Source organism: Salvelinus alpinus, chromosome 7, assembly GCF_045679555.1.
Source record: "Salvelinus alpinus chromosome 7, SLU_Salpinus.1, whole genome shotgun sequence".
NCBI lineage: Eukaryota > Metazoa > Chordata > Actinopteri > Salmoniformes > Salmonidae > Salvelinus > Salvelinus alpinus.
In genome coordinates, this window is record NC_092092.1 from 42,085,419 (window position 1) to 42,106,655 (window position 21,237).

Sequence of the window (21,237 nt, forward strand, 5' to 3'; positions counted from 1 at the left end):
ATGCTTTGTCTATTCTTATGAAATGTTTTATTAAGAGTAAATTGGTCATACACGTTGCTCTCTATAGTAATTCTAGTCGTCTTGTGATGGTCGGTGCAATTGTAAACTGTGATTTCTACCTGAAATATGCACTTTTTTCTAACAAAACCTATCCTATACCATAAATATGTTATCAGACTGTCATCTGAAGAGGTTTTTTCTTGGTTAGTGGCTATCAATATCTTAGTTTAGCCGAATTGGTGATAGCACCTGAAGTAGTAAGAAACTGATGGAGTTAGAAAAGTGGTGTATTTTGCTAACGTGTTTAGCTAATAGATTTACATATTTTGTCTTCCCTGTAAAACATTTTAAAAATCTGAAATGGTGGCTTTATTCACAAGATCTGTATCTTTCATCTGGTGTCTTGGACTTGTGATTTAATGATATTTAGATGCTACTATCTACTTGTGAAGCTATGCTAGCTATGCTAATCAGTGTGTGGGGGGGTGGGGGGTGATCACGGACCCGGGGTAGAGGCTCGTTAGAGGTTAAAAGAGGTGTGTCTGTTGTCCTTTGCTGAAGCTTGAATTATGTGACGTGTGCGTTTGTCTCCTGAGTGAGTGTTTGAGACTTAGTGTTTGTTGTCCCAGTGTTACTGTGATCCTTCCATTACCGTTTCTCAGTAAAGTATTATTTTTATCCTTAACCGCTGATTCTTCGTCTGGTCTCTTCTCTGCACCCGGGTCCAACCTTACCATGAAACAGAAGCGGCTCCAGTGGGCACGCGATCACCAGCACTGGAAAACTGAGGGGTGGAAAAACATTGCCTGGTCTGACGAATCCCGGTTCTTGTTGCGTCATGCTGATGGCAGAGTCAGGATTTGGCATAAGCAGCATGAGTCCATGGCCCCATCCTGCCTGGTTTCAATGGTAAAGGCAGGTAGTGTAATGGTGTGGGGAATGTTTTCCTGGCATACGTTAGGTCCCTTGATAGCAATGTTTCCATGCCCTAAAAAATTCAGGCTGTTCTGGAGGCAAAGGGGAGGTCTGACCCGGTACTAGGTGGGTGTACCTAATAAACTGGCCACCGAGTGTATATCTGAATGTAGGCATACATTTAAGATATACAACATACTACACCCCCATTCCAGGAATTAGACATTGACCTACCATCACAAGACACCATCACCCACTTACTTCAAGGTGGCTCAACTTACCCTGTCCCTATGCTTAAGCTATGTTTATAAAAGTGTTATGTTTACGTGAATATTTCGTGAGTATTTCCAATGATACACCACATCCTGAAATATATGTAGATATCCTTGTTAGAAAGAATACTATATTTCCCTTGACGTATTAATGGGACATTTTTTAAATGTCTCAACGATCAATGACATCTGGCTCAATGATCCTGTCTGTAACTGCGAGGAGTAACACAACCTACGTTGCTAGCTATAGTACCATGACAAAGACCAAAGCCCGGCGGGAGTACCGGTGAGGAAAGTGGTTTCTCTCTATCACACGTGAAGGATCTTTTAAATTAACAAAAATAATCCTACAAGCAGTTGTTACAAGAAAATAGCTTCAAGTGTTTTGTCCAAATACTTGTGGATTCTACCAATAAAAGAATGGACGACCTCACCAGAGAGGTCCAGGACCTGAAGAACAGTTTGCACTTCTCCCAGGGTCAGCTCGATGAGTTGAAACAGGAGAACGGCAGATGATAGCAAACTGTAGGTCGTTGAGAGAGGACATCAGTTTTGTGTGTGAATCCATGATAACAATCCAAGGGACAATCAAGGCAGAACAACATGGTTATGGATGGAATTTCAGAATCTCCACATAAGACCTGGTCGGAGTCTGAGGACAAAGTGAGGGAAATGATCTTTGAGAAATTGAAAATGGACCACAGGAAGAATGAGGTGGAGCGCGCCCACAGGACTGGAAATCCCACCACTGGTCCAGGTGATAGGACCAGGCCGATAGTGGTCAAGTTCCTGGGGTTCAAGGACAAGGTAGCTGTTCTGGAAAGAGCCAAGAACTTGAGAGGAACGTATATCTTCCTCAACAAGGATTATCCTGAAGCTGTACTCCCGAAGAGGATAGAACTTATCCCAGCCATGAAAGCCGCCAGAGCGCGTGGGGACATTGCTTACATCTGCTATGACAGGCTCATTGTCCACCCACCCTCTCAGATGCATGGAAGTGATGAGCGAGCCAAGCATATGGATCGTAACTTAACCCCTTCAGCACACACCCACCAATTGATTAATGGACTGCTGAATGTATATTTTTTTCTCTTGCTTTGTTTGCTCTTTACAGTATTATGTCGGTCTTTGATAAGCTACACAGGAAAGGGCTGAAAGTAGCCCATATTGATATATTTAGCCTTAGAAATAAGGTTCATGAAATCAATAACTTGCTAACATCAGATAGCATTCATATATTATCCATTTCTGAGACTCAGTTACATAATTAATTTGATGATACAGCAGTAGCATGTGGCAAAGAATAGGGTTGAGTGATAAATGGCAGATATGTGAGAGCAGAACTAATAAAGGGGCTCTGCCCTCTCACTAAAATGGCCACCACGATCAGAACTACAGATCACAAAATGTCCGACTGCCAAAACTATTCCCAGAAGCAAGGGGAACGCTCAGAAGGTGGGGCCGACCCACAGATAAGGGGTTAAGACAAACCAGGAAGAGAGAGAGAAGGGTCTGGAAGGATCTGTAAACCATAGAGAAAGAGACGATATATATTGGCTGGATTTACCGTGTATGAGCTGGACTTTTTGGACTTACCTGTTGGCGTTTGGACCTGGACCTACCGAGAACCCGATGTGTACCAAACCCTGCTATCCTTGGCCTTGCCTGCGGCCTGCGTGGACCAGGATGGAAAAACAAACACGCAGGTACTGTCCTGTTCGAAAGAACTCTCATTCTGGGGGTTTTGGTGACGGTTTCCCGCTTAATTTGTGACAAACTCTCCTAATCTTGAAGAGGTTTGTCACAAGCAATTCAAGGATATAACATCTATAGAAGAGACAGAAACAATTATGGTGGAGGGGGTGCTGTATATATTCAGAGGCATATCCCTGTAGTGCTTAGAGAAGATCTTATGTCAAGTGTTATTGAAGTGTTGTGGTTGCAGGTTCACTTGGCACATCTAGAGCCTTTTCTTTTGGGGTGTTGCTATAGGCCACCAAGTGCTAACAGTCAGTACCTAAGTAATATGTGTGAAATGCTTGATAGTGTATGCAAGACAAAGGAGCTGATCGTGAACTACAGGAAAAGGCTGGCCGAACAGGCCCCCATTAACATCAATGGGGCTGTAGTGGAGCTAGTCGAGAGTTTCAAGTTCCTTAGTGTCCACATCACCAACGATCTATCATGGTCCAAACACACCAAGACAGTCGTGAAGAGGGCACGACAACACCTTTACCCCCTCATGAGACTGAAAAGATTTGGCATGGGTCCCTCAAAAGTTCTACAGCTGCACCATCGAGAGCATCCTGACCCGGGTGCTACAGAGGGTAATGCATACGGCCCAGTACATCACTGGGGCCAAGCTTCCTGCAGTCCAGGACCTATATAATAGGCCGTGTCAGAGGAAAGCCCATAAAATTGTCAGAGACTCCAGTCACCCAAGTTATAGACTGTTTCTCTGCTACCACACGGCAAGCGGTACCGGAGCGCCAAGTCTAGGACCAAAAAGGCTCTGTCGTGTCTTTACTATCATTAAATGAAGACTTTTAGTTATCAAAGATTCTCTGTAATTAGTATTACGCGATTAAACATGTAACTGTAATTAACTAGGAAGTCGGGGCTCCAAGGAAAATATTCAGATTACAAAGTTATAATTTCCTAATATAATTTCAGATATTTTATATCTGATCAATTAGTCTTCGAATTAATGAATTATTTACTTTACCTCACGTTAGTCTCATTCCAAACGTCATAAATCTGCACGAACCCAGTCTTCACTACGAGTCATCCATACATCAATTGTCTTAAATCATTTATTTACTAACTAAGTAATTCACAGAAATGCATAATCAAACAAAGTAAATATGGTTACAAGAAATGATAGGGGAATTTTCATTGGTGGGCTAAACCGGCATGGCGGCTTGTTCGACAAAAGGGGGAGTGGGGGTCTCCTGAGAAGTCACTACAGAGTTGATAATTATAACAATTGAAATACTAATCCTTTGCACATGAACGCTCACTCATTCGGGAACAATTGCAATCAATATATATATTTACGCTCAGTGTGTCGTCTTGATCGCTGTTGAAAAGTTTGTTTCTTTTGTAGAATTGTCCGTCTCTCTGTCTGTCTGTCGTGGTTAGAGGGGATAGTTCAGAGGGACATTCATGTTGTTGTAGAATGGTTGTTTCGGCAGTTGTCGTTCTTCGCGTTCAATGATACCGAATTCCTAGCTGCAGACTAGTAATTAATATCAAAGACTTGTTCTTATTCTGTCGGTATCGATAGTCTACGAGTTTAACCACGTGGTATGGTTAAAAGATTCAGCAATGGTCTGCAACCTTTGTCCTCTTGTAATGGAGAAAAACATGGTCTGGTGAGAATTTCTCAAAGTTGGGGTTTTATTCAGGAGTTGCAGAAAAGGGTCTGTCCCAGGATGCCTGACCCTAACTGGGCTCATGGGCGGTCCTCTGATTTAGTTCAACTCAAAAGGGAATTGGAGTTTCCTTCATTAAACAGTCCAAAATCACATTACACAATTTTACAAACAGTATCATCCTCACTCATTCATCTTATACAACAATTAGATGTAAACCTCATATCTGAGGCTATTATATAAACAGCGTTATGGTAATGTGGCCGCACCGTCTCCCCTGAGTTTTACCAAGTTGTAACAAACGGACCAGTTCGTAGCTGGATTCTTCACCGATCTTTTATACCTTCTCCGGAACATAAATGTTGTTCGGACCTCAAGTTCTGTGAGGTGGAAGAAATTGATTTGTTCTCTATGAAACTTCACTCTGTCTCTATACTGTGGCCATGAGGAGACAATCTCTTCCAGGAATTTATGACCTCTCTGACCACAGCAGCCTAGTTGTAGGAGGCAGGGAGAGGCAGGGAGAGGGGGGGTGGGGCTTGCTGTACCCAAAGAGGGCAACGTCATGACAGCTTCTACCCCCAAGCCATAAGACTGCTGAACAATTAATCAAATGGTCACCGGACTATTACATTGACACCCCCCCATATGTTTTGTACACTACTGTTACTCGCTGTTTATTACCTATGCGTAGTCACTTCACCCCTACCTACATTGTAACGGTTTTGACTTGAGGTTATTTATAGGGGTGCCAGGTAGGTTGTGCCTACCAGAGAAAGCATTGGTTTCTCCTTTTAGTTTGGGAGGGAATGAGTCCCATCTGGTCCGTCAAGTCACACCAATACAAAGGACTTATGTAAAAGTCAGGATGGAAATATACTTTTCATAAACCCCTTAAAACATTGGAAAGAACTTCAAACAAGTGTATTCTTTTGCGTGGTTGTATTAACAACATAAATGATCACACATACAACAATATAACAATTAATGCACTTATGTTCATTTAGAAATGTCCTGTACCTCGGGCATAAAAAGAGTCCAGCCGGGTAAACGCAACGTTTGTCCGTAGAGTAAACCCAGTATATTCATACACTCAAAATAACACTTATTTTGCAACACAACTATAAAGCGTATCAAAGACTAATCAAAGAATAATACATCCTCACAACTACATAAATCACAGTATACATCACCCCAAACAAATGAAATACAGTGTACAAAAAGTTGTGGTCAGTCAGACAATCCGCCAACAGATCCCGCGTGCTAGCTTAGTGGAGGCCTCCCTGCTCCATCTACGGCTGCCCCCTGGACACTATGATCACTTGGCTACATAGCTGATGCCTGCTTGACTGTCCATTAATTCACGGTACTCCATTCTGTTTATTTGTGTTTTATCTGTCGGCTCTGTGCTTTAACTCAGGATCTGTGTGTAGTTAATCCGACCCTCTCTGCCTAGTCGTCGCCATTTTTACCTGTTGTTGCTGTGTTAGACTAGCACCCTGTTATTGCTGCTGTTATCTTACCTGTTGTTTTAGCTAGCTCTCCCAATCAAGACCTGCAATCACTTTATGCCTTATTGTATGTCTCTCTCAAATATCAATATGCCTTGCATACTGTTGTTCAGGCTAGTTATCATTATCATTGTTTTGGTTTGCAATGGACCCCGTAGTTCCACTCTCCTTACCTCTGATACCTCCTTTGTCCCACCCCCCACACATGCGGTGACCTCACCCATTGAGACCAGCATGTCCAGAGATACAACCTCTCTTATCATCACCCAGTGCCTGGGCTTGCCTCCGCTGTACCCGTGCCCCACCATACCCCTGTCTGCACATTATGCCCAGAATCTATTCTACCACGCCCATAAATCTGCTCCTTTTATTCTTTGTCCCCAACGCTCTAGGCGACCAGTTTTGATAGCCTTTAGCCACACCCTCATCCTACTACTCCTCTGTTCCTCGGGTGATGTGGAGGTAAACCCAGGCCCTGCATGTCCCCAGTCACCCTCATTTGTTGACTTCTGTGATCGAAAAAGCCTTGGCCTCATGCATGTCAACATCAGAAGCCTCCTCCCTAAGTTTGCCTTACTCACCGCTTTAGCACACTCTGCCAACCCTGATGTCCTTGCCGTGTCCGAATCCTGGCTTAGGAAGGCCACCAAAAATTCTGGGATTTCCATACCCAACTATAACACTTTCCGTCAAGATAGAACTGCCAAAGGGGGAGGAGTTGCAATCTACTGCAGAGATAGCCTGCAAAGTTCTGTCATACTTTCCAGGTCTATGCCCAAACAGTTCGAACTTCTAATTTTAAAAATTAATCTCTCCAGAAATAAGTCTCTCACTGTTGCCGCCTGCTACCGACCCCCCTCAGCTCCCAGCTGTGCCCTGGACACCATCTGTGAATTGATCGCTCCCCATCTAGCTTCAGAGTTTGTTCTGTTAGGTGACCTAAACTGGGATATGCTTAACACCCCGGCAGTCCTACAATCCAAGCTTGATGCCCTCAATCTCACACAAATCATCAAGGAACCAACCAGGTACAACCCTAAATCCGTAAACATGGGCACCCTAATAGACATTATCCTGACCAACCTGCCCTCCAAATACACCTCTGCTGTCTTCAATCAAGATCTCAGCGATCACTGCCTCATTGCCTGTATCCGCCACGGGTCCGCGGTCAAACGACCACCCCTCATCACTGTCAAACGCTCCCTAAAACACTTCTGCGAGCAGGCCTTTCTAATCGACCTGGCCCGGGTACCCTGGAAGGATATTGACCTCATCCCGTCAGTTGAGGATGCCTGGTCATTCTTTAAAAGTTACTTCCTCACCATATTAGACAAGCATGCTCCGTTCAAAAAATGCAGAACCAAGAACAGATATAGCCCTTGGTTCACTCCAGACCTGACTGCCCTCGACCAGCACAAAAACATCCTGTGGCGAACTGCAATAGCATCGAAGAGCCCCCGCGATATGCAACTGTTCAGGGAAGTCAGGAACCAATACACGCAGTCAGTCAGGAAAGCAAAGGCCAGCTTTTTCAAGCAGAAATTTGCATCCTGTAGCTCTAACTCCAAAAAGTTCTGGGATACTGTAAAGTCCATGGAAAACAAGAGCACCTCCTCCCAGCTGCCCACTGCACTGAGGCTAGGTAACACGGTCACCACTGATAAGTCCGTGATAATCGAAAACTTCAACAAACATTTCTCAATGGCTGGCCATGCCTTCCTCCTGGCGACTCCAACCTTGGCCAACAGCCCCGCCCCCCCCGCTGCTACTCGCCCAAGCCTCCCCAGCTTCTCCTTTACCCATATCCAGATAGCAGATGTTCTGAAAGAGCTGGAAAACCTGGACCCATACAAATCAGCTGGGCTTGACAATCTGGACCCCCTATTTCTGAAACTGTCCGCCGCCATTGTCGCACCCCCTATTACCAGCCTGTTCAACCTCTCCTTCGTATCATCTGAGATCCCCAAGGATTGGAAAGCTGCCGCGGTCATCCCCCTCTTCAAAGGGGGAGACACCCTGGACCCAAACTGTTACAGACCTATATCCATCCTGCCCTGCCTATCTAAGGTCTTCGAAAGCCAAGTCAACAAACAGATCACTGACCATCTCGAATCCCACCGTACCTTCTCCGCTGTGCAATCCGGTTTCCGAGCCGGTCACGGGTGCACCTCAGCCACGCTCAAGGTACTAAACGATATCATAACCGCCATCGATAAAAGACATTACTGTGCAGCCGTCTTCATCGACCTGGCCAAGGCTTTCGACTCTGTCAATCACCATATTCTTATCGGCAGACTCAGTAGCCTCGGTTTTTCTAATGACTGCCTTGCCTGGTTCACCAACTACTTTGCAGACAGAGTTCAGTGTGTCAAATCGGAGGGCATGTTGTCCGGTCCTCTGGCAGTCTCTATGGGGGTACCACAGGGTTCAATTCTCGGGCCGACTCTTTTCTCTGTATACATCAATGATGTTGCTCTTGCTGCGGGCGATTCCCTGATCCACCTCTACGCAGACGACACCATTCTATATACTTCCGGCCCTTCCTTGGACACTGTGCTATCTAACCTCCAAACGAGCTTCAATGCCATACAACACTCCTTCCGTGGCCTCCAACTGCTCTTAAACGCTAGTAAAACCAAATGCATGCTTTTCAACCGTTCGCTGCCTGCACCCGCACGCCCGACTAGCATCACCACCCTGGACGGTTCCGACCTAGAATATGTGGACATCTATAAGTACCTAGGTGTCTGGCTAGACTGCAAACTCTCCTTCCAGACTCATATCAAACATCTCCAATCCAAAATCAAATCAAGAATCGGCTTTCTATTCCGCAACAAAGCCTCCTTCACTCACGCCGCCAAACTTACCCTAGTAAAACTGACTATCCTACCGATCCTCGACTTCGGCGATGTCATCTACAAAATAGCTTCCAATACTCTACTCAGCAAACTGGATGCAGTTTATCACAGTGCCATTCGTTTTGTTACTAAAGCACCTTATACGACCCACCACTGCGACCTGTATGCCCTAGTCGGCTGGCCCTCGCTACATGTTCGTCGTCAGACCCACTGGCTCCAGGTCATCTACAAGGCTATGCTAGGTAAAGTGCCGCCTTATCTCAGTTCACTGGTCACGATGGCTACACCCACCCGTAGCACGCGCTCCAGCAGGTGTATCTCACTGATCATCCCTAAAGCCAAAACCTCATTTGGACGCCTTTCCTTCCAGTTCTCTGCTGCCTGCGACTGGAACGAATTGCAAAAATCTCTGAAGTTGGAGACTTTTATCTCCCTCAACAACTTTAAAAATCTGCTATCCGAGCAGCTAACCGATCGCTGCAGCTGTACATAGTCCATCTGTAAACTACCCACCCAATTTACCTACCTCACCCCCCATACTGCTTTTATTTATTTACTTTTCTGCTCTTTTGCACACCAGTATCTCTTCTTGCACATGATCATCTGATGATTTATCACTCCAGTGTTAATCTGCTAAATTGTAATTATTCGATTTATTGCCTACCTCATGCCTTTTGCACACATTGTATATAGATTCTCTTTTTTTTCTACCATGTTATTGACTTGTTTATTGTTTACTCCATGTGTAACTCTGTGTTGTCTGTTCACACTGCTATGCTTTATCTTGGCCAGGTCGCAGTTGCAAATGAGAACTTGTTCTCAACTAGCCTACCTGGTTAAATAAAGGTAAAAAAAAAAATATATATATCTCCAGCGGAGAAAAGGCCACGAAAACCAACAGAGAGTTGTAGTCCACAGACGCACAGAGTGGATCCAATCTTGGGTAAACTCGCTTTAAGGCTACAAAACACACTGTAAGGCAACAAAACAAACGGAATAGCGAAGCTTCATGAACTGAAGGTAGTACACATCCTCATTCATGTCTCAATCACAACTTCACCTTTGCGCAGCTGATGCTGGCTATTTAATGGGGAATTAAAGGAGAAGCGCCCTAATAGAAGGAGAAGCACAGAGACGGTTCAGAAAAATTCAGGGCCGTCACAACATGTACAAACGACCTCTAACCTGTACCCCCGCACACTGACCCTGTATATTGCCTCGTTATTGTTATGCTATTGTGTATTTATAATTTTTTACTTTAGTTTATTTGGCAAATATTTTCTTAACTCTTCTTGAACTGCACTGTTGGTTAAGGGCATTGTTGGGCACTGTTGGTTAAGTAAGCATTTCACGGTAAGGTCTACACTTGTTGTATTCGGCGCATGTGACAAATAAATTTGTCACATGCGGGGTGTTTACAAACACTACAGGAACAAGATTATCCACATGTACCAATCACATTTTTACTAATACTGTAGAACTTTGTTCTAAAGCTGTATCCGTACCCATTGGATGCAGTGATCACAACATAGTGGCTATATCCAATAAAACCAAAGTTCCTACAGCTGGGCCAGCGATCATAGAAAGATTTTGCTGTGACTCTTATGTGGATGATGTTAAAACATATGTGTTGGTCTGATTAATGAGGAGTATCCAGACGCTGCACTTGTTGAATTTATGAAATTGCTTGTTAGATCTGTTAGAACTGTTAAGGCTCCATGGATTGAGGAATTTAAAAACTGTATGGTTGAAAGAGATGGTAAAAGGAGTGGCTAATAAGTCTGGCTACACATCTGACTGGCTGACTTACTGCAAATTGAGAAATTATGTGACTAAACTCAACAAAAAGAAGAAGAAACTGTATTGTGAAGCCAAGATCAATAATGGAAAGAAAGATGGAAAAAACTTTTGAGTACTTTAAATTAAATGATGGGCAGAAAGACAAATTCAACTTTCATTGAATCAGATGGCTTATTCATCACAAAACCATTTGATGTTGCCAATTATTTTCATGATTACTTCATTGGCAAAGTGGGCAAACTTAGGCAGGAAATGCCAACAATGAACAATTAGCAATTGCATTCATGCATAAAAAAACTAATAATGAAAGAAAAGCATTGCATGTTTGAATTTTGTAAAGTTTGTGACCGGAGAGGTGTAAAAAAGTATTGTTATCGATCAATAATGACAAACCACCTGGCATTGACTACTTAGATGGAAAGCTACTGAGGATGGTAGCTGACTCTATAGCCACTACAATCACATTTTTAATCTGAGCCTAGAGGAAAGTCTTTGGCCTGGAGGGAAATCCTCTAGCCAAGAGTGGTAAAGCAGCCTTTACTGGTTCTAACAGCAAACCTATAAGCTTGTTACCAGCTCTTAGCAAACTGTTGGAAAAAATTGTGTTTGACCCAAATACAATGCTATTTCTCTGATAACAAATGAACAACATACTTTCAGCATGCTTATAGAGAAGGGCACTCAACATGTACTGCACTGACACAAATGACTGATGATTGGTTGAAAGAAATTGATAATAAGAAGATTACACACACACTTACCCCACCAGACATGCCACCAGCGGTCTTTTCACAGTCCCCAAATCCAGAACAAATTCAAGAAAGTGTACAGTATTATATAGAGCCCTTATTGCATAGAACTTCCTTCCATCTCAAATTGCGCAAATAAACAGCAAACCTGGTTTCAAAAAACAGATAAAGCAACACCTCATGGCACAACGCCTCTCCCCTATTTGATCTAGATAGTTTGTATGTATGCATTGATATGTAGGCTACGTGTGCCTTTCTTTTTAAATTATGTAGTTCTGTACTTGAACTGTTCTTGTCAATTGATGTTCTGTATTATGTCATGTTTCATGTTTTGTGTGGATCCCAGGAAGAGTAGCTGCTGCTTTTGCAACAGCTAATGGGGATCCTAATAAAATACCAATTCCAAAATCTGAAGTGGTAAAGTAATGTAATTCCATCAGAGAAGTTAGTGTGTTCCATTTGACAGCAAAAGTGTGAAGAAAATGTCTATGTTGTTTCTATCCAGGCTGTATAATCAGTCGTGTGAAGAGAAGCTGTCTCTACAGAGGGGTCCTGTGCTGTGCTGTACCCTTGACAATGTCCCACTCATCAAGTCAGTACCGTATTACACTGTCTTTACCATGCTGTACTTTACAGTTTCATTCATATTTACCTCACCACACTAACAGTAGCCTACATACGTACACTACACCAATAAACAACTTCCCCCCCCCCCCCCACACGATTTGAGCTGCAAGTTGATTGGTCAAGGTCATCCATTGTGTTAAACTAGTGATCAATGCCTCTGCCATTTACTATTAGTGAAAGTAAGCTCTTGCTGTGCATGAGGTGAATGTACATAACAGGTGGCAAAGGAGAGCAAGAATCTCCTATTATGCCTATTTTTGTTCTTCACATTTTTCACCTCTCTGTTCTCCTTGTTTAGTTCCTCTCTGTAGCCTAGTTATCTTTCAAGTATTTGTTTAGGTATTTCACTTATGGGGTACACTCCCAGCGTATTCATCAGAAGCCTTTATTACACTACGCAAGACATGAATGGTTGGACGTTGAGATGTGTGCGTCAGGGAGGGGCGTTCCTCCTACCCTATAAATGGTCCAACACAGTGTCTCCAAGTCATTTAAACACTTCTTCTTGCTTTTCATCAGAAAGCTTACCTCGACTCGACTGCCTTTTCCGTAATTAGCTAAACTGTCCACACATCTGAGCCTACAACTCACTCACCGGGCATTATTCTCTGGACTGTGCAGTGGTGGCAATTTTCCTTTTCCTTCACCATAGTCAGAGGAAGATTTTCAGAGGGAGGAACGGGTGCAGCAGTGACACGGCTAACTCGTTTCACGGCCATGTTATCTGTATCCAAATAGTGGCCATGTCCAAAATCTACTTAAACGGCATACTGTGTACTAATCGTACTTCATATTATTTAGCACGTACTGTTTAGTTTTAAAAGTATGCAATATGCCATGGCCGAAATGTATTACTTTTGGTGCGTTAAAGACAACTGGGAATTCGGAAACAAAACGAGCTCAGACTAGGACAAATCGTGACTTCATGATCTTTAGGTAGGAGAAGTTGGAGCTCTAGGATGATGGCCAAGTTTCTGACTTGTAATTCCGAGTTGGATGACCGGAAAAGATTTTTCCCAGTCGGAGCATATTTTATTCCCCGAGTTCCCCATTGTCTTGAATGCACTCAGTGTCGGCTTCACATATAAACCAGAAAGGATCATCTGTAGCCCTCACCCCAGTGACCTTTCATGTTGTTGTTTTGGCTAACGTTAGCTAAGTAGCTAGTGTTTGGAGTAGACTTGAGTGTACCGTAGGCCTACGCATGTATCAGTTGATGAGTCACCTGAAGCTTGAGAGGAATTGGAGATGCAGTAGAGGAATGCAGTGCTGAGGCAGAAGGCTCGTAATGAGGACAACTGGATACTACTCTGAACTGTGTGTGGTGAGCTTTATGGCGCTTAGAGCTGCTGAGGCATCCCCCAAGAAGTCCAGTGGCTACACTGGCTGGTTCCAAGAGTAGCTAGCCCTCAACAAGATCGTCACCAGACTCCATCTTCATCAAACATCTCCCTGACCACCTTCCACTGATCAAGCCATGAACTTCTCCATCTCTGAAGGACGAATGCACTCAAAGACTTGGCATCTATTGGTTGATCTAGCCAGCTATAGCTAGCCTACTCATTATAATGAGTATAATGAGAATGTATTGCGTGTTTATTTTTTGGCTTTTGATTCGCTTTGAGATTATGAAAAGCACTATAGAAATGTAATCTTTTATTATCATTATACCAAAGATGGTTTATTTAGTTTAGTAGAATAAAAAGCCAAGAGGCCGACACGTAAGCTTCAATACAAAAGTGATACTAGCAAGAGTAGTGGATGGGTTTCTTTTTTCTTTCAACTTATCTAGTTGTTGCCATGCACCTGCAACAAGAGAGCTCAGATGTGCAAGGGCAAACACACCAACAGTAGATTTACCGGTAATCACTTTTTTATTACAAACAAGAAATCCACTTTGGAATTTAAAAAAGGACTTCACCAAAAACAGTAGAAAATGAATAAAAAGTAATAGCTATAAATAAAATACATACAAATTGTAACGGCAGTCTAAGTCGTCCTCCTCATCGGACAAGGAGAGGCGAGAAGGATCGGAGGACCAATGTACAGCGTGGTAAGTTTCCATGATTTAATAACAAGAAAACTAGACAAAATACAAACAACAAACGTACTAACCGTCACAGTCCCGTGTGGCACAAACACTGACACAGAAAACAACCACCCACAAATCCCCAACACAAAACAAGCCACCTATATATGATTCTCAATCAGGGACAACGATTGACAGCTGCCTCTGATTGAGAACCATATTAGGCTGAACACAGAAACAGACAAACTAGACACACAACATAGAATGCCCACCCAGCTCACGTCCTGACCAACACTAAAACAAGCAAAACACATAAGCACTATGGTCAGGACGTTACAGTACCCCCCTCCTGAGGTGCGGACTCCGAACGCACCCCTACAACTCAAGAGGAGGGTCTGGGTGGGCATCTGTCCGCGGTGGCGGCTCCGGCGGTGGACGAGGACACCACTCCACCACTGTCTTTGTCCCCCTCCTTAGCGTCCTTTGAGTGGCGACCCTCGCCCACGACCTTGGCCTAAGAATCCTCCCCAAGGCCCCCACATGATTTTGGAGGTAGCTCAGGACAGAGAGGTAGCTCAGGACAGAGAGGTAGCTCAGGACAGAGAGGTAGCTCAGGACAGAGGGGCAGCTCAGGACAGAGGGGCAGCTCAGGACAGAGGGGCAGCTCAGGACAGAGGGGCAGCTCCGGACAGAGGGGCAGCTCCGGACAGAGGGGCAGCTCCGGACAGAGGGGCAGCTCCGGACAGAGGGGCAGCTCCGGACAGAGGGGCAGCTCAGGACAGAGGGGCAGCTCAGGACAGAGTGGCAGCTCCGGACTGAGTGGCAGCTCATGACTGTAGGGCAGCTCATGACTGTAGGGCAGCTCATGACTGTAGGGCAGCTCATGACTGTAGGGCAGCTCATGACTGTAGGGCAGCTCATGACTGTAGGGCAGCTCATGACTGTAGGGCAGCTCATGACTGTAGGGCAGCTCATGACTGTAAGGCAGCTCATGACTGTAAGGCAGCTCATGACTGTAGGGCAGCTCATGACCGTAGGGCAGCTCATGACCGTAGGGCAGCTCATGACCGTAGGGCAGCTCATGACCGTAGGGCAGCTCATGACCGTAGGGCAGCTCATGACTGGCTGACGGCTCCGGCAGATCCTGTCTGGTTGGCGGCTCTGGCAGATCCTGTCTGGTTGGCGGCTCTGGCAGATCCTGTCTGGTTGGCGGCTCTGGCAGATCCTGTCTGGTTGGCGGCCCTGGCAGATCCTGACTGACGAATGGCTCTAGCGGCTCCTGACTGACGAACGGCTCGGGACAGACGGGCGGCTCTAACGGCTCGGGACAGACGGATGGCTCTAACGGCGCTGGGGAGACGGATGGCTCTAATGGCGCTGGGGAGACGGATGGCTCAGATGGCGCTGGGGAGACGGATGGCTCAGATGGCGCTGGGGAGACGGATGGCTCAGACGGCGCTGGGGAGACGGATGGCTCAGACGGCGCTGGGGAGACGGATGGCTCAGACGGCGCTGGGGAGACGGATGGCTCAGACGGCGCTGGGGAGACGGATGGCTCAGACGGCGCTGGGGAGACGGACGGTTCAGACGGCGTTGGGCAGAAGGACGGTTCAGGCGCCGCTGGGCAGACGGCAGACTCTGGCCGGCTGAGACGCACTATTGGCCTGATGCGTGGTGCCGGAACTGGAGGTACCGGGCTGAGGGCACGCACCTCAGGGCGAGTGCGGGGAGGAGGAACAGGGCTCTGGAGATGCACTGGAAGCCTGGTGCGTGGTGTAGGCACTGGTGGTACTGGGCTGGGGCGGCAAGGTGGCGCCGGATATACCGGACCGTGAAGGAGGACACGCGCTCTTGAGCACCGAGCCTCTCCAACCTTACCAGGTTGAATGGTCCCCGTAGCCCTGCCAGTGCGGCGAGGTGGAATAGCCCGCACTGGGCTATGCAGGCGAACCGGGGACACCACCTGTAAGGCTGGTGCCATGTACGCCGGCCCGAGGAGACGTACTAGACGTACTTCATGGCACCCGGCTCGATGCCCAACCTAGCCCTACCAGTGCGGCAAGGTGGAATAGCCCGCACTGGGCTAAGCACACGTACTGGGGACACCGTGCGCTTTACCGCATAACACGGTGTCTGACCAGTACGACTCCCTCTCACTCCATGGTAAGCCCGGGGAGTTGGCTCAGGTATCCAACCCGGCTTCGCCACACTCCCCTTTATCCCCCCCCCAAGACATTTTTGGGTGAGCCTCTCGGGCTTCCAGCCTCTCTTACGTGCTGCCTCCTCAATCCACCGCTCCTGGGCTGTGGCTGCCTCCTTCTCCTCCCGAGAGCGGCGATTCTCTCCAACCTTTGCCCAGGGTCCTTTTCCGTTCATTATTTCCTCCCATGACCATTCCTCCTGGTACCGCTGCTGCTGTTGCTGCTGCCCGTTGCCACGCTGCTTGGTCCGGGTTTGGTGGGTGTTTCTGTAACGGCTTTCTTCCATAGGTGAAGGAGAGGACCAAAGTGCAGCGCGGCTAGTGTTCAACATGTTTAATAAAAGAACAAGTGAAACACTACAAACAACATACAAAATAACAAAATGTGCAAAAACCGAGACAGACCTATCTGGTGCAGACAACCACAGAGACAGGAAACAAACACCCACAAAATCCCAACACAAAACAAGCCTCCTATATATGATTCTCAATCAGGGACAACGATTACCATCTGCCTCTGATTGAGAACCATATTAGGCTGGACATAGAAACAGACAAACTAGACACACAACATAGAATTCCCACCCAGCTCATGTCCTGACCAACACTAAACAAGCAAAACACATAATAACTCTGGTCAGGACGTTACAGCAGTAGGGATGACCAGGAATGTTCTCTTGATAAGTGCATGAATTAGACCATTTTCCTGTCCTGCTAAGCATTCAAAATGTAGCGAGTACTTTTGGGTGTCAGGAAAATGTATGGAGTAAAAAGTACATCATTTGAAATAGGAATGTAGTGAAGTAAAAGTTGTCAAAAAATATATAAATAGTAAAGTACAGATAACTCCAAAAAACCACTTAAGTAGTGCTTTCAAGTATTTTTACTTAAGTACTTTACACCACTGATGGTCATGGTGCTTTCAAGACAACTGGGAACTCAGAAAAAGCAAGGTACGTCAGTGAACTTCAGACTGGAAAGCCGGAGCTCTAGAAATATGCCACAGTTTCTGAGTTGAATGACCGTTCAAAGCGATTTTTCACAGTCGAATCTCGTTTTTCAGAGTTCCCAGTTGTCTTGAACGCACTGAAGTCGGAGATTTCCGAGTTCTCAGTTCTTTTGAACACAGCATTAGTCTCAGGGCAGGGAGGGAGAGAGCATCAGAGGGTCTGCCTCTCACGGTCTCTGCTCTCTCCTTCCTTTCCTCCGGGCAGACTGACCAAAGAGAGGGGACACAGTCTCCACCAGATGGAGAAACTCGAGTTGCACCTCATCTGCCTCAGGCACAAATTCATGTTGTTCCTATGACCGGAGAAAGTGAACTGGGCCTACTCCTCGATACTAAAATAGACCAGGGTAGTGGAAGCTGTAGATACAGTAGGCATGGTGATTTGACCCATCCTATTAGCCAGCACAGTAGACACACTGGATTTAGCCACAGATCTCCCGGTCAGCCGGGTAGGCGGGGTTTGACTTTTCAGACAAATTAAATGGTTCAAAATGGGAAGAGTTTGCCTACCCGTAGTGCAGGGCTTCTGAATCAAGTGCACCTACCGCCTACAGCGCAACACAAGATAAAAAAAAGGAGCACAAGCCTTTTTTCCTTAATCGTTGGCTTTTCTACAGAAATGTTTGGTGATTGACTAGGAATGCCTCGACTCGTTGGTGACCACTGCTGTAAAGCTTAGAGAGTATCTCATGTCGAATGCTGTTGAAGTTTCAGGTTACAGGTTCACCTGCCTCACCTAAAGCCTATTCTTTTGGGAATTTGCTATAGACCACCAAGTGCTAATAGTCAATATCTGGATAATATGTTTGACATGCTTGATAATGTATCTTATATCAACAGAGGTATATTTTCTGGCTGATCAAAATATTGACTGGCTTTCATCAAGCTGTGCACTCAAGAAAAAGCTTCAAACTGTAACCAGTGGCTGCAACCTGGTTCAGGTTATCAATTATATATCATAGAAGAGTGTAATTGATAACCTGAACCAGGTTGCAGCCACTGGTTACAGTTTGAAGCTTTTTTTTTTTGCTGTCTTTAGGACAGCTGTTTTTTAGTCAAGACTTTTGTGTTTTTTAACGTAATATGTAATTGTTGTACTGCATATGTGTTTATAGTTTTGTTTAATGTTGTGTTAGTGTATGTAAGTTGTTTTGTCTGAAACGTTGTTCCCCCTGCTGCTATTGGACCAGGTCTCTCTTGGAAAAGAGATGTTATCTCAATGAGAAAAACCTGGATAAATAAAGGTTAAATAAAAAAATCCACCTACCAGGGTATTTATAAACAGAACAGGAGCTAAATTATCCACTTGTATTGACCACCTCTTTATTAATGCTGCAGAAATCTGTTCTAAAGCAGTACCCACAACCATCGGATGTAGTGATCATAATATAATAGCCATATCAAGGAAAACCACAGTTCCAAAGATTGGACCTAAAATAGTGTATAAGCGATCATACAAGAGGTTTTGCAATGATTCCTATGTTGAAGATGTGATTGTGAAAAATATTTGGTGGTCTTATGTGTGTAAAAAGGAACATCCTGAAGCTGCACTGAAGCATTTATGAGATTGCTTATAAGGTTGAGAGGGACGAGGCAAAAGGAATAGCAAATAAATCTAGCTGCACAGCCAATTGGCAAAGGTACTGTAAATTGAGAAATTATGTGACTAAACTTAACAAAAAGAAGAAGAAACTGTACTATGAAACAAAAATATATTATGCAAAGAATGAAAGTAAAAAGCTTTGGAGCACCTTAAATGAAATTTTGGGCTAAAAGGCGAACTCGGATCCATCATTCATTGAATCAGATGGCTCATCACGAAACCCACTGATATTGCCAAGTGCTATAATGGTTTTTTTCATTGGCAAGATTATCAAATTTAGGCATGACAACAACCAATTCTGAACCTACACATTTATACATTACTGACCAAATTATGAAATGCAAGCATTGTAATTTTGAATGATCTAAAGTTAGTGTGGAAGAGGTGAAAAAAATATTGTTTTATATATATGTAACGCTTGTCGTGGTTGGAAGAAGAGGAGGACCAAAGCGCAGCGTGGTAAGTGTCCATATTCAATTTAATAACTGAACACTAAGAATACAAAAATAACAACGTGACTGATTCAAAACGAAAACGAAACAGTCCCGTATGGTGAAAACACAGACACAGGAAAACAACCACCCACAAAACACAAAAGAAAACAGGCTACCTAAATATGGCTCCCAATCAGAGACAACGACTGACACCTGCCTCTGATTGGGAACCATACTAGGCCAAACACATAGAAATATAACCATAGAACAAAACATAGAAAAACAACATAGAATGCCCACCCCAACTCACGCTCTGACCAAACTAAAATAAAGACATAAAAAAGGAACTAAGGTCAGAACATGACAATGTATACACTGCTCAAAAAAATAAAGGGAACACTTAAACAACACAATGTAACTCCAAGTCAATCACACTTCTGTGAAATCAAACTGTCCACTTAGGAAGCAACACTGATTGACAATAAATTTCACATGCTGTTGTGCAAATGGAATAGACAACAGGTGGAAATTATAGGCAATTAGCAAGACACCCTCAATAAAGGAGTGGTTCTGCAGATGGTGACCACAGACCACTTCTCAGTTCCTATGCTTCCTGTCTGATGTTTTGGTCACTTTTGAATGCTGGCGGTGCTTTCACTCTAGTGGTAGCATGAGACGGAGTCTACAACCCACACAAGTGGCTCAGGTAGTGCAGCTCATCCAGGATGGCACATCAATGCGAGCTGTGGCAAGAAGGTTTGCTGTGTCTGTCAGCGTAGTGTCCAGAGCATGGCGGCGCTACCAGGAGACAGGCCAGTACATCAGGAGACGTGGAGGAGGCCGTAGGAGGGCAACAACCCAGCAGCAGGACCGCTACCTCCGCCTTTGTGCAAGGAGGAGCAGGAGGAGCACTGCCAGAGCCCTGCAAAATGACCTCCAGCAGGCCACAAATGTGCATGTGTCTGCTCAAACGGTCAGAAACAGACTCCATGAGGGTGGTATGAGGGCCCGACGTCCACAGGTGGGGGTTGTGCTTACAGCCCAACACCGTGCAGGACGTTTGGCATTTGCCAGAGAACACCAAGATTGGCAAATTCGCCACTGGCGCCCTGTGCTTTTCACAGATGAAAGCAGGTTCACACTGAGCACATGTGACAGTCTGGAGACGCCGTGGAGAACGTTCTGCTGCCTGCAACATCCTCCAGCATGACCGGTTTGGCGGTGGGTCAGTCATGGTGTGGGGTCGCATTTCTTTGGGGGGCCGCACAGCCCTCCATGGGCTCGCCAGAGGTAGCCTGACTGCCATTAGGTACCGAGATGAGATCCTCAGACCCCTTGTGAGACCATATGCTGGTGCGGTTGGCCCTGGGTTCCTCCTAATGCAAGACAATGCTAGACCTCATGTGGCTGGAGTGTGTCAGCAGTTCCTGCAAGAGGAAGGCATTGATGCTATGGACTGGTCCGCCCGTTCCCCAGACCTGAATCCAATTGAGCACATCTGGGACATCATGTCTCGCTCCATCCACCAACGCCACGTTGCACCACAGACTGTCCAGGAGTTGGCGGATGCTTTAGTTCAGGTCTGGGAGGAGATCCCTCAGGAGACCATCCGCCACCTCATCAGGAGCATGCCCAGGCGTTGTAGGGAGGTCATACAGGCACGTGGAGGCCACACACACTACTGAGCCTCATTTTGACTTGTTTTAAGGACATTACATCAAAGTTGGATCAGCCTGTAGTGTGGTTTTCCACTTTAATTTTGAGTGTGACTCCAAATCCAGACCTCCATGGGTTGATAAATTTGATTTCCATTGATAATATTTGTGTGATTTTGTTGTCAGCACATTCAACTATGT

At 45.3% G+C, this 21,237-nt stretch overlaps 1 protein-coding gene across 1 annotated transcript in view; it reads left to right on the forward strand.

The window, feature by feature from the left end:
- Window positions 1-1,790: 1,790 nt before the first annotated feature.
- LOC139581879 (transmembrane protein 150A-like) overlaps window positions 1,791-21,237 on the forward strand; it is a 45,821-nt gene continuing 26,374 nt past the window's right edge. The window contains exon 1 of the mRNA XM_071412089.1: window positions 1,791-2,211. Within this exon, the coding sequence (XP_071268190.1) occupies window positions 1,791-2,211 (421 nt within the window). The remainder of the gene's footprint in view (window positions 2,212-21,237) is intronic.